Here is a 13,509-nt window from a genome sequence, read left to right on the forward strand (position 1 = left end):
TTTTGTATCATGCGAACGATGTTTTTTTATGAAAAAAAAAAACAAGTGTAGCAATTCCTAGAGACGCGTTATGTCAACAGTTGGTATTTTTATCTCGAGAAATAAGGCAAATTATTGATAACCAATATTTACGAATACATAATTGTTATTTTTTGACATCTCATCAAAGATGAAGAAGAATATGGAAGTCTGGGCATTTACGGGGCTGACGACCGTCATCGGCTGGTTTAAGTGGCCACTTTACACACGTGTAACATTCACCAATTCTACCCATCATTGACAACCACACTACTCAAATTCTTGGAAGTTCTATATATATGAACCAATTTAGAAACCTTGTTCTTGAATCACTTGAACTTCACTAGAGACATCTATTGGTGAGATGTAAAGAACAAGGTTTCTAAATTGGTTCATATATAAAGAACTTCCAAGAATTTGAGTAGTGTGGTTGTCAATGATGGGTAGAATTGGTGAATGTTAAAGATGTAAATACTGTTGGTGTTTGTCTCTAGTGAAGTTCTAGTGATTCAAGAACAAGGTTTCTAAATAGGTTTATATATATAGAACTTCCAAGAATTTGAGTAGTGTGGTTGTCAATGATGGGTAGAATTGGTGAATGTTACACGTGTGTAAAGTGGCCACTTAAACCAGCCGATGACGGTCGTCAGCCCCGTAAATGCCCAGACTTCCATATTCTTATTCATCTTTGATGAGATGTCAAAAAATAATATGAAAATAACTCCTGTAATTGGAGATAATCCAGTTTTTGTGAACAAGTATTTGGACACACTCAAAATGTTGTACATAATTGTTATTGGGTTCGTATTGGGAGCAGAATTGTCCCAAAGAACATGACTGCATCGGTAATCACTGTAAGAAGAAAACACAAAAAATTGTATAGGCTTACAGACCCAAAATGAAGAATAACTTACTTACTTATAACCCTTATCCGCACCTAATGGTGCATAGGGCACTGCATCAAATTGACGCAGTGTTATCTTGATCGTTACTTACATGAAGGCAAGGTGATCACTCTTGCGCTTCAGGAACCAGTCCAGGGTAATATTACAGTGTTAAATCACTAATATTTATTTTCACCCCCCCCCCCTGGGAATCGAACCCGGGACCTCCAGCACGGTAGCTAAACACGCTGACCATTACACCACGGAGGCGGACAAAATGAAGAATACTGACAATTTATTTACAACGGAGATTTTTAAAACATTTATTTTATTTATATATTTATTTCAAAACATATTACATACATATAATATATACGTATAATATTCCCGATGAGTAATTTCTATTTCTCATTTTGGGACATGGGATTAAGGTTAACAAGACTGGAATACAAATAATAAAGTAACAAAAAAGATTTGTTTTAAATAACCAAAACTAATACTAATACATGGCAAAATATAAAAAAAACAATAAACAGGTACAATAAATAGGCACAAGAAGCATATTTAAAAGAAATAAATGAGTGAGTGTGTGTGTGTGTGTGTGTGTGTGTGTGTGTGTGTGTGTGTGTGTGTGTGTGCTCTTCTTCTTCTGCTTTAGCTTTCTGTCCTCCACTGCTGGATATGGACCTCTTCCGTATCCTTTTTTTAATATCTCCCATTTTTTCGGACTGTAGGTGCTTGCAGACAATTTTTATCCCAACTTTTTTTTAACATATATTTATATGCTTCCATCCTTAGTGTATGGAAGTGAAGCATAGAGTTAGCAAAAGAAGGATGGAAGTAGACCGAATGAAGTAGAAATGCGATCTCTCTGACAAAACGATGTAAGAGAGATGTTCATATGCAAGGCTGAGGAAAGCGCTATCGAAAACTTCACAAAAGGTACGTTGAGATAGTTTGGGTATGTGAATCGATTGAGTAAAGAAATAATAGCAAAACAAATTTATGAGGTGAATGTGGTTGGTAAGAGAAGCAGAGGGAGATCAAGGAAAGCTTGGTATTACGAAATTTAAATACTTGCGTAGTTAGGTCAGGAGTCGGAATAATTAGCGGGTATGCATGAGGAGATAGATGAATGAGGAGATAGATGCATGGGACAGATTGATGTGGCGTTCTTTTCTTTCTGCCTACCCCTGCGATTATTAATTGTTGATTAACTTATACCAAGAAGTACTCGTGTTTACGGTTATTTTTAATTTATTTATTACATTTCATAAAATGAGTGTAAAATATGACAAGACGAATACGCCAAATAAATGAGCTACGTGACAAATCTTGATTTTTTTCAGATATTAAATCCATTGTGTTGTTTTAGGGATCAACTTTACTAATTTATTATTAACTATACACATCCATTATCATTTTTAAGGCAAATGAACTTATTATGCTATAAATCCTTGTACGTAACAGGCAAGGAGAATTTTCTGAGGCAAATTATAAATATTTAAAAAAAATGTTCTGATAAGCTATAAATATATATATATATGAACCAAAATAAATCATTTTATCAATTCAGCGTACAAGTAAAATAATATAAATAAAGTAGAAATAACAAGTAATAATTATGAAATATCCCCGTGACCTTTTTACGTTGTTGATATAATTACATAAACTTTATTACTCTGAAATTAAATTTTACAAGAAACAATAACTTATCTGCCGTAAAAGAAATACTTAATTTTTTTCCGACAAATAGTCAATTGGAAATCATAGGTCAGTGATATAGGAATGTCATCAGTTCAAGCGAACCGAAGCGTTATGTGTTAATTTATTATCTCTGCAAAATTATATTGTGTAGCACGTATGTGTATACTGCGATGTGTTATAGGTACATCTTTGATTAACACCGTCTTTAGTATGTGAGTTCTCGGTACCATCTACGGTTGAGTTGATTAAGTTTTCCATTTAGTAGAGATCTTCATCTACACCTAGTTATTTGGCAAATACCTCTAACTTCACGAAAAGTCTACCCTGACAAGGTTTCTCCATCGGGCCATTGATCTTTATTTATCTCTGTCATCCTGACAAGCTTGCTCCGCAGGAATACCGCATCCAATGTACGCTTGTTTTTTCTACATTTCATCATGCCTAATTCTCAATTTGCCCCTTCGCATGTTGTTTATTTTTCGGTTCAATGTCGTAAAATTTTTCCGTTTTTCTTCTCCATACTTGTCAATATTTATGATTCCTCCGGAATTATTTTGCACACCAGGCGACGCATGGAAATACGATTTTTTTTTATTTATTAAACTTATATTTTGTTACGCATTTCGTTACATGAGAGAGAAGAAAGATATAATATAGAGAGAACGAGGAGAGCTATACATTCTGACGCCACGGGAGTGGAGAGAGCGATCTATACACAACGATTCAAAGTTGCGTTGTAATGCACATGTCAGACGTTATATATGAACAGTGAGGTACAATGCATTGTGTAAGCAATATTAATAATTGTGTTTTGTGATTCTTTGCGTTATTTTAAATTACATATACCTCATATTTTAGTTATCATCAACCAATAATATCAGTATTACCAATATAAGCACTAACCAATGACAGTGTGAATATTGAATAAACATAATATTTTTAATGTAAATTTTGTATTTCTTTTAAGATCGTTTCTCTCCGTATCATTATGTTTTTCAAGAAGTTTTACTTCTGTAAGTTTCATTTCACGTTGCTACTTGTATGGCTTTTTTGCACCGTGTTATTTCGAAGTCGCGTAGAGAGGGAGTTCAGTGTGTGCAACTTCCCTTGGTCACTAGTATTAATTTACGGCGGAGCAATTGTGATCTGTGCCTATGAGGTTTATCAACACATTACGGAAGTCGTATAGTTTTAATCACAGTATCTACTCTATGGTTCCTGGCGTTTATCTAATAACTCGAACCACGGCCCAGATAACGTGACAAATTAAAATAAAGTTTACTATTAATTATTCTAATGCACAGGGAAAACGAACGCCAAAGATAAAAAACCAAAGAAACAAAAAGTTGTATGGAACATATTCAGCCATTTTTATGACAAGCTTCTTAGGCGGCGATTCGATTATCGGTGATAGGAAGAGAGTTGATAGTGAAATTTCAAGGACGCGTCACGTATATAAGCGCATTTCGTTACACGAGAGAGAAGAAAGATATAACGTAAAGATAGATAGCGTAGCGTATGCGCGCGTTGTAGATGTATACTTCAAGCAATAGATATAACTAACATATCCTTGTAAAATTTGACATCTTACCGCTTCCCACGAGTAGAAGAAACTCCAAACAATGTTTCTATATTAATCGTTTATTCAAATTGTTTAACGATGAATATGGGGATTTTGATATGTTCAACTTGACACTGTCGGCGCTGAGATCGTTAACAACGGCAGTCGATATTTATATCGCGGTGTGTTCCTCGTTTCTTACAATTGTCTTTGTCTTGAACTGTGATCATTTTCCTTTCTCCCTTTCTCTCTTTTCTTCCTGCCGTGTTATTTTTTTTATAAATGTGGAATTTTGTAATTGGAATAGTACAAATACTTGTTTTGTAATACTTATAACTTGCAGTTACAGATTTGTTACATTTCCTCTTCTTCTATTGGGGTCAGCTCTCCTTGTCACCAGGTTGTAGGTCCTTCTTTCATATAAAAGATCATGCCTTGGAATCATGTCATTTTTTTATAGCTTCATGGATGAATTTTTTGGTCTTCCTCTAGATATCTTTCGAGAAAGATCCATTGCGATCGCCTGGTTTACAATATGTTCTACGTCCTATCTACCCATACCATCTCAATTGCTTTTCCCCTACCTAAATATTGTAATTAGTTACACCCCGACTTCCATATCGTAGTCGTACAGGAGAAAGTGACCAACTAACAAAACGTAAAATGTTCAGGAGGGCCATTCAAGTCACTTTTGCTTGGCAACAAAATAAACATCAATGCAGTTAGCAATTCTTAACAAGTCAATATATTATACTTCCAAGTTTGAAGTCCTTTGTGATTTTTTTCAGGGCAATATTAAGCTAGTAAGATATCAAATAGTCAATGATCACGTTTTTCTACAAAATGCACTTAGTCACTTTCTCCTGTATGACTACGATATGATCTGCTACATTCCCAAATAAAATGAATTTTTAGAATGGTTTGTTTCCGTTACAGCAGTGCGAACGGGTCGCTACCGACAACAACAACCGGGCGGCTCACGCGTGCGGAGGTTGCGAGCCGCGGGGCGGGCCGTGCGGGCGCTGCGGCCGGCTGGAGCCGTGGCCTGGCTGCCCGTCCTGTGGCCAGCCGGAGCCCTGCCCGGACCCGGGGCTCGGCAACCCGGACGGCTGCAACGGCAACCCGGATGGCTGCAACGGCAACCCGGACGGCTGCCACGCCAATCCGGACGGTTGCCACGCCAATCCGGACGGCTGCCACGTCAAGCCGGAAGGCTGCAACGGCCACCCGAACAACGGGTGCGGCAACGCGCCTTGCGAGGGCTGCGAGCCACAGGCCGAGCACTGCGCCGGCTGCGGAAGCAGGATAAGGGATCGGTTCTTCCTGCAGGCGGTGGAGAGGAAGTGGCATGCTCCGTGTCTCCGGTGTTGCGAGTGCCAGCTACAACTCGACTCGGAGCTGACTTGCTTTGCCCGTGATGGGAATATCTTCTGCAAGAAAGACTACTACAGGTGAGTTTCTTTGCACAAACCCTCATTCAAATCCAAAACATGTACCATACATATCTAATGCACAATGCGAGAATAATATAAGACAGAATGGGGGAGAATCGAAGAAATAATAACAAATAATAATAAGTAAAATAAAGTACCTACGTTCCTTCCTGCCGAACAAATCGTATGGCATATCATGACTCAGAATTGATTTGCTTTGCCCGTGGTAATAACTTCTGCAAGAAAGACTACAACAGGCGAGTTTCTTTGCACAATAACATAATCTAATGCATAAGACGATACAGAATGTGTGAGAATAGAGAAATAACATAATCGTAAAACAATAAAATAATTTCTAAGTACATTCCTTACTGCTGTGCAAATTGCAAGGCAAGTAGGCACGAAGCAAGCGATTTGCGTGCAGGGTGCTACGAGTAGTCTTACTTCTGCTGTAATACAAATGGGACGGATTTAATTTATAACATAGCAATAACAACCCATGACTGTCCAAACATAAAATACAGTAAGGCACATTTTTTTTGTACATTTTTTTTGCATTTTCGGACTAAGTAGAATCTACTTAGTCCAAAAATGCAAAAAAACGTACTACAAAAAAATTGTCCCTTACTGTGTTTTGAGTTTGGACAGCCGTGGTCATCTTCCAGATTTTTGTTTGTTTCTGAGGTGATACTTTTTTGGGAGCGGTAGGGAAAATTAGCATGGATATGACGAAAAAGTGAGAAGCTTCCTCTTCTTCGAATTCAACCGGCAGTTGAAAGGAAAGAGTGGAAGAATCGTTTATACTCTCTCCATCGCACACATCATAGACAGTCTACGCGCATGCACCGCGTGTACTGTGTTAATACGTAGCAAAGGGAACCAGTAGACGCTCGGATATACTGTTTCATTTTCATTCGAACCCTATATCCGCACCCCAATGGTGCATAGGGCACTGCATCATATAAACGCAGTGTTATCTGGATCGTTAACACACGAAGGAAAGGTGATCAGCCCTCCGCTTGATATTCAAAATTGAATAAATATTCAAGTGACAAAATCACTTATATTTATTAGACCCCTCTCTGGGAATCGAACCCGGGATCACAAGAGCGGTAGCCGAGCGCGCTGACCATTACACTACGGAGGCGGACAAATTATACTGTACATTAGCTAAACACGTTTTAATATTTATTATTGTTGATTATGAGTGGTGATTTCAACATCAATTTCAATTCGGACGAAGCTCAACCATTGATAAAATATTTGGATGAAAAATCGAAGCTAAAATTGAACACTGATAAAGGTCAGTCAACAACCAAATCAGACACTAACAAGCTCTCGTTATTTAAAAATTTTGTTGTCTAGAATCAGATTATATGCCTTATACATTAGCTATCCTAAAACCCATAATTTCTTTCTTAGTATAAAGTATAAATTAATGAGCGTTGATATTTTTTTTGGGGTCTGGCATCCCTTATGTCACTGCGACCATATTAGGTCTATTGTCAACTCCCTTTGTATTACAGCTCACTGCCGAGACCTACATGAGCCATGTAACTCACGACCTGTCTTGGTGGTTGGAGCTTCACCTTCTCGGAGTCTAGTAGAGGTCCTCCAAGGATGTGACTTCGTGTGTGATCGAGTGCATCACAATTGTAAAGAATGTGGATTGGCGTTTCGTCATCCTCCATACAAAATCTGCTTACTGGGGTGTCATGAAGGGAGATTTTTGTCATGTGTTTCCTCAGTCTGCAGTGCCCTGTCAAGGTCCTGTTTAGGATCCTTATTTGTTTTTTGCTAAGCTTAACATTGATAAATATAACAAATATTAAATTTCATTAACGATTTTTTTCTTCTGTAACATTCTATAAAACCATTTTTTAATCTTAAAATAATAAAACTGTCAACAAATGCAGAGTGCAATGCATAAAATCAACTGTTTCTAGAACCTAACAAGTATCACTTCTATTTGCAATACTTATTTCCATTACACGGTTTTCCTGAGCAGTAATCTTACAGTATCTACTCAATGAATTAGGGCCACCCATTATTTTTTTGAATACTCTGAAATCTTTTGGATTATTATATTTATTTTACATAAATACTTTAAGTTTTCTATTGACATCTAATATCATGTATATTACCTTCAATAATATGTAAAATATACCTGGATTATTTAAGCCTTTACAAAATTTCAAACCCTTTTTCTGAGAAAGGTCCCTAATTAGCACAGGTAGACAGATAGTTGAAAGTTCAAAAAATAGTTCTATCTCATTTATTAGTGAAGTTTCTTGAGTTCTGATTGTTGTTTTGTTCAGAGAGGTTATATAGTTATCGTGTCTTGTGAAAAAAAACTTAATTTTTAATTTTAGTTCATAAAGTATAAATTTTTTTTGTAAACACAAGTGTTTCTTTTGAAAAAGACAAAATGGGAAAAAGTAAAGACATTTCTGAGGAAAAAAAGTCTAGTGTTATAGTGCTACTGAAATTAGAAATACTATCTAATAGAGAAATTTTAAAAAAAAGAAAACGTTTCTCGTCAAACAGTGGACAAAATTTTAAAATCAAAAAAAAATCAGTCACCCACCACCAGCAATCGGCGAAAGAACTGTGGTAGGATTAGAAAAACAACACCGAGGACTGATCGAAAAATCGTTCAAAGTGCCTTAGAAAACCGTAGTGCATCAGCAAAAACATTAAAAATAAAATTGGAAGAAGAGGGTATAAATATATTGGTATCAACACTGAGGCGACGTCTTTACGAAGTAAATCTGAAATGCAGGTTCCCTGTAAAAGTACCAAAATTGACACCACAAATGAAAGCGGATCGATTAAAATGGGCCAGGCTACATCGAAATTACTCGGTAGATGATTGGAAAAAGGTATTTATTTAAATTGAATTTTCAACATATCATTTTAGTAAATAAACTTATATATTTGAATTAAACTTAAATTTTCATTATTTTTCAGGCCATCTTTAGTGATGAGTGCCGGTTAGAAGCCGTGACAGAGAGCCGTCGATTCGTCAGGAGAACACCAATGGAACGTTACAATGAGGCCTGTGTGGTAAAAGTTATCAAACACCTCCCTGCAACAATGATATGGTCATGTATTATTAACAATTTACCTGGGCCGTTGTTTTTCGTGGAAGGAACAATGAACCAAAATTCCTATAAGCAGGTCCTCGAACGAATTTTATTGCCCTTCTACCATACACTCGACCCAACAGAAGGTCCATACACCTTCATGCAGGATGGGGCACCTTGCCACCGGGCTAAATCAATAATAAAATTTTTGTCTAACAAAAATCTGCCTTTGCTCCCCTGGCCTGGAAATTCTCCGGACCTTAATCCTATAGAAAACGTATGGAGCATGTTAAAAAATAATGTATACTCATTTCCAAATCCGACAGTAGACTGTCTAAAAAAAAATATTCAAAAAATTTGGTCAGAAGACGAAGAAATAAAAAAAACATGATAAAACAGTGCATTTTAAGTATGCCAAAAGAATTGAGGCAGTTATTTCTGCCAAAGGTGGAAATACTAAATACTAACTATATTTATATGAAAATATATGCATAATTTAAGCGTAATAAAGTGTTCATGTGTAAATAAAATTCAATGTTGTTTTATTCAAGGTTTTCTCTGAGTTATTCCTGTTTGAATTGAGAAATTGCGCGAAATTCTGCGTGGCCCTAATTCATTGAGTAGATACTGTAATATATATTATAAAAAATACCTGAAGATCTCAGTGTACATCTTTGTCCGTCTAGAACGATTTATAGATCAATATAAATATTTTATTATAGCGAAGAGATCAGTCTTATCTATACGGCTAGTCGTTTTTCTTGGTTAACTGTATAGGTAAGTGTAACAGGGAGAATAGTATTTATGTACTGGGAGTTAGTGGCTAATATTCTTTGAATAATACTTTCCCGTTACGTGTTGGAGTAAATAAAATTTACATTACCGCCGTTCGGGCTAGAAGAAAAGTAGCGATATTTGGCTATCGGACTATCAGGAACAAATTTACATTGATTTATATCAAAGTTTTCGACGACGAGCCACGGTTACGCATTGATAACTGAAACTGAGTTTATGGCGCTGTTAAATTTAGTAAGTAAAATATAATACTTGAACGAGGTGTTACAAAATAAAATAGCCAAACTCAAATATTTAAGAAAAATATAATACTTAACGAGGTGTTGCAAAAAATAGCTAAACTCAAATATTTTTGAAAAATATAATACTTGAACAAGGTGTTACAAATTAAAATAGCTAAACTCAAATATTTAATAGAAAATAATACTTGAACGAGGTGTTGCAAAAAATAGCTAAACGCAAATATTCAAGAGAAATATAATACTTGAACGAGATGTTACAAAATAAAATAGCCAAACTCAAATATTTAAGAAAAATATAATACTTGAGCGAGGTGTTACAAAATAAAATAGCTGAACTCAAATATTTAAGAAAAATAAAATACTTGAACGAGATGTTACAAAATAAAATAGGTAAATTCAAATATTTAAGAAAAATATTGAATATAATTTATAAATGAAGGAATAACTTTATGATTTTCCATTTTATAATTAAAATATAACATTGTTTTAACATTACAATAAATATTTTATGATAAGTTAATTATAAAGTGTCATTTTTTGTATTAATCAGTCTTGAAAATGAAGCAGTTAATTTCGAAACCGGTAGGCATTATAATTAAGTTACAATAAAATGTGTATAGTGATTTTAAAACTAAGTTACATTTTTATTTTATTTATTGTTTTGGCATTTACTTTGGCATTTACATGAAGACATGTTAAAATGATTAAGGAAACACTTGTTTTTATACCACTTTTTATTTTTATTATAAGAGATTATTAATGACTACTAGTTTCGGTAGCTAAACTTCCATCGTCAGGTCTGAATAATAGTTATTATTGATGTTATAATTATTGTTATTATTATATGATATTATATATCAAGCAAGTAAAATTATAACACGAAAATTCTCTTTGTTTTGTTGATAATTTTAATTTTTCTGCAAGGAGTTCTGCGACACCGTGTTGTCATATTCAGGTTTCATGCTCATTACACACACCGTTGTAGGCTAGCCGGGGATAAATCATAACTAAACTGTCTCGCTTTTAATATTATTTCTCGGGAATCCTCACGACAGCGGGAATCTTGACTTGGCCACTTTTTTAAAACATACAAGTTCATCTTGATTGTAGATATTGCACGCATGAATCCTTGCGCCGAGTGCGCTTTTGACGTCAGTTCTATCCTCGACTTGTACCTCGTAAATGTAAAATACGAGGTACTTGTGTTATGATTGTAACTCGACATTTATATTTATTTATTTATAATTTATATTCGAAACACTAATTTTGTGATTTTTCATGAAATTTTAACATCCGATGTAAAGAGCATACAAGATGCCTTAATAATGATAATTTTTGTGAATTTGCCAATCACTTAATAGAAAATAATCACTCATTTGATAAAAATAAAGGTCTTAATATATTACACACATGCAAAAGAGGACTTAAATCAGATTACCCAGAAATATTAGAAATTAAAAAGGCAATTAATAATAATTTACAACTAATAAATACACAAGTAAATGATTTTAATAAAAGTTCGTAATGAAATATGTTTCCCATCACTCATCATCCCTGATCTCTTTTGACTGTGACTGCCAATCAACACAAAATAAAGCCACTTGAGACCTACCTAAGCTTCTTTCTCCAACCGTCAAAATGTTTTGAATATTGTTTAGTACATAGATAGTGTTTTAATATTAATCAGTCTTGATAATGAAGCGGTTAGCTTCGAAACCGGTAGACATTATAATTAAGTCATAAAAAAATAGCGATTTTACATTTTACAAAGACAAAGTTACATTTTAATTAAATTTATTTATTTATTTAAACTTCATGTACAGAAAAGATACAAGTTCATTGGCGGACTTATTGCAAAAAGCAATATCTTCCAACCATCCAAAAACAGACTAGTACTATATATATGTATATACTGGTCAAAACGTTTGATACCATATATAGCTGTTCGCAATCAGAGGGTAGATAGTAACTACTTGAACATTTGAAAAAACATAAATTTCAAATTGATGATAATAAGGAAGGAAGGCTATTAAAAAAAGGAAGTTTTAGGGAAGGAGGTAGAGGGAAAAACTAAGGGAGGAGATTTGATGGAATTTGAATTCTAATGATAAATAGTAATGCCTCAAACATTTCTTAAAAGTTATTAGTGAAGGTGCATTTTTTACAAAAAGAGGTAATTTATAAGTTTATTGTGGTGTGTCCCCAGTTTCATACAATTTGTATTTGACCTGAGTTTTGATCTTTCCCTTTTCTCCATTTCCTTCCTCCCGTCCCTCTTCCAGGTATTTCCACAAATTGACAATTCGCTCACTCCTTTCAACAACGTCATAAATCAAAAAAATTGATTTTTCAGGAGAACGTTTTTAAAGTTTAAAAATATAATACAATGTATTAAAAATAAATATCAAGCCACTTATTGAGCTTCTTACTGTGCAACAGATCTTTTGGGGTAAAACCCGAATGTTTTTTCTCCATTTGAAAAATATTTAGAATTTTAAAAACATAATTAAACAAACCTTTTCTTCAAAATGCAAAAACTTTCTGCCCTGTAGCGGGTAAATATTAAGTTTAAAATATGCCGCTTTTGCTGGGATATAGTACGTTTTCTGGGCATTCCGAACACATGCACAACTGAAAATTAACGATTTTTGATAAATGACGTTGTTGAAAGGAGTGAGCGAATTGTGGAATTAGTTAAAAAATAGTCGTACATTTCTACTATCCCAGTACAAATTATTTCAATTTAATTTGTTACTGGAATAGTACAACTTTTTGTGTAACTAATCATTTCTGTAAATGACTCGATTTATGTAGTAACAATTCTGTAAAATTCCTAAATAAAATGAAATTAAAAATAAAAATAACTTAATGCGTATAATATGGCGAAATTAAAATAACTTGTTTATTTAGTATTAATAATATACAGTCCGCCTCCATAGTGTAGTGGTTAGCGCGACAGGCTAGAGGTCCCGGGTTCGATTGCCAAGAGGGTCAAAATAAATATTACAGTCTAATATTTATTTAATATGATCCTGGACTGGTACCTGAAGCGGAAAGCTGATCACCTTTCCTTTGCGTATTTAAAGATCAAGATAAAACTGCTTCTATACGATGCAGTGCCCTATGCACCATTGGGGTGCGGATAAGGGTTAGAAGAAGAAGAATAATATAAATACTATTCTTAAGGCGGTATGGTCACGTGAAGCGAATGCACTGAGAGAGATGACTAAGAAATTATATTTGGCAAATGTGAACAGAACGAGGACGGACCAGATTTGGCCTTGTCAAAAGTCTACGTAATCGGCCAGCGTGTTTGCCTATATGTATGTATGTGAAGGAAGCGATGAGTTTTGTCATGACAGAAGAGTGTGGCCTTCCATCTTCTCTGCCTACTCCTGTTGAAAACGGCATGATAGTAGTAGTAGTAGTATTAGTAAATAGTATAGTAAAATAGGCATAAAAAGTTAAAAAAATAAATCTGAACGATATTTATGCGATGCCATATAAATGGATTCTTTCTTTCCCGGAAAATGAATATAAGTATACATACCTATATGCCCCATTAACTATTGTTGTCTCCCGTAAATAATTACCGCACATGTTAAAACTCTTACGTTAGTACCTAGAATTGTATTGCAAAATATAAAGACTAACAGTCCATTTAATCTCACATTCGTTTGAGGATGACATAACAAGGCAATTGTCACAAAATAAATTTTTATGTGTTTGCAAATGTGAACACATAAAAATTAATAACAAAATAAAATTAAATAACTTTGTTTT

General features: G+C 34.6%; 1 protein-coding gene across 3 annotated transcripts in view; it reads left to right on the forward strand.

Moving 5' to 3' along the window:
• LOC148308943 (protein apterous-like) overlaps window positions 1-13,509 on the forward strand; it is a 125,612-nt gene that overhangs the window by 26,465 nt on the left and 85,638 nt on the right. For all 3 annotated transcript variants that reach the window (XM_088260902.1, XM_088260903.1, XM_088260901.1), the window contains exon 2: window positions 5,107-5,621. In XM_088260902.1, coding sequence (XP_088117028.1) covers window positions 5,107-5,621 — 515 coding nt within the window. The remainder of the gene's footprint in view (window positions 1-5,106; window positions 5,622-13,509) is intronic.

This window comes from Brachycentrus maculatus, unplaced genomic scaffold, assembly GCF_059751285.1.
Source record: "Brachycentrus maculatus isolate JH-2025_06_01 unplaced genomic scaffold, ASM5975128v1 h1tg000144l, whole genome shotgun sequence".
NCBI classification, from domain to species: domain Eukaryota; kingdom Metazoa; phylum Arthropoda; class Insecta; order Trichoptera; family Brachycentridae; genus Brachycentrus; species Brachycentrus maculatus.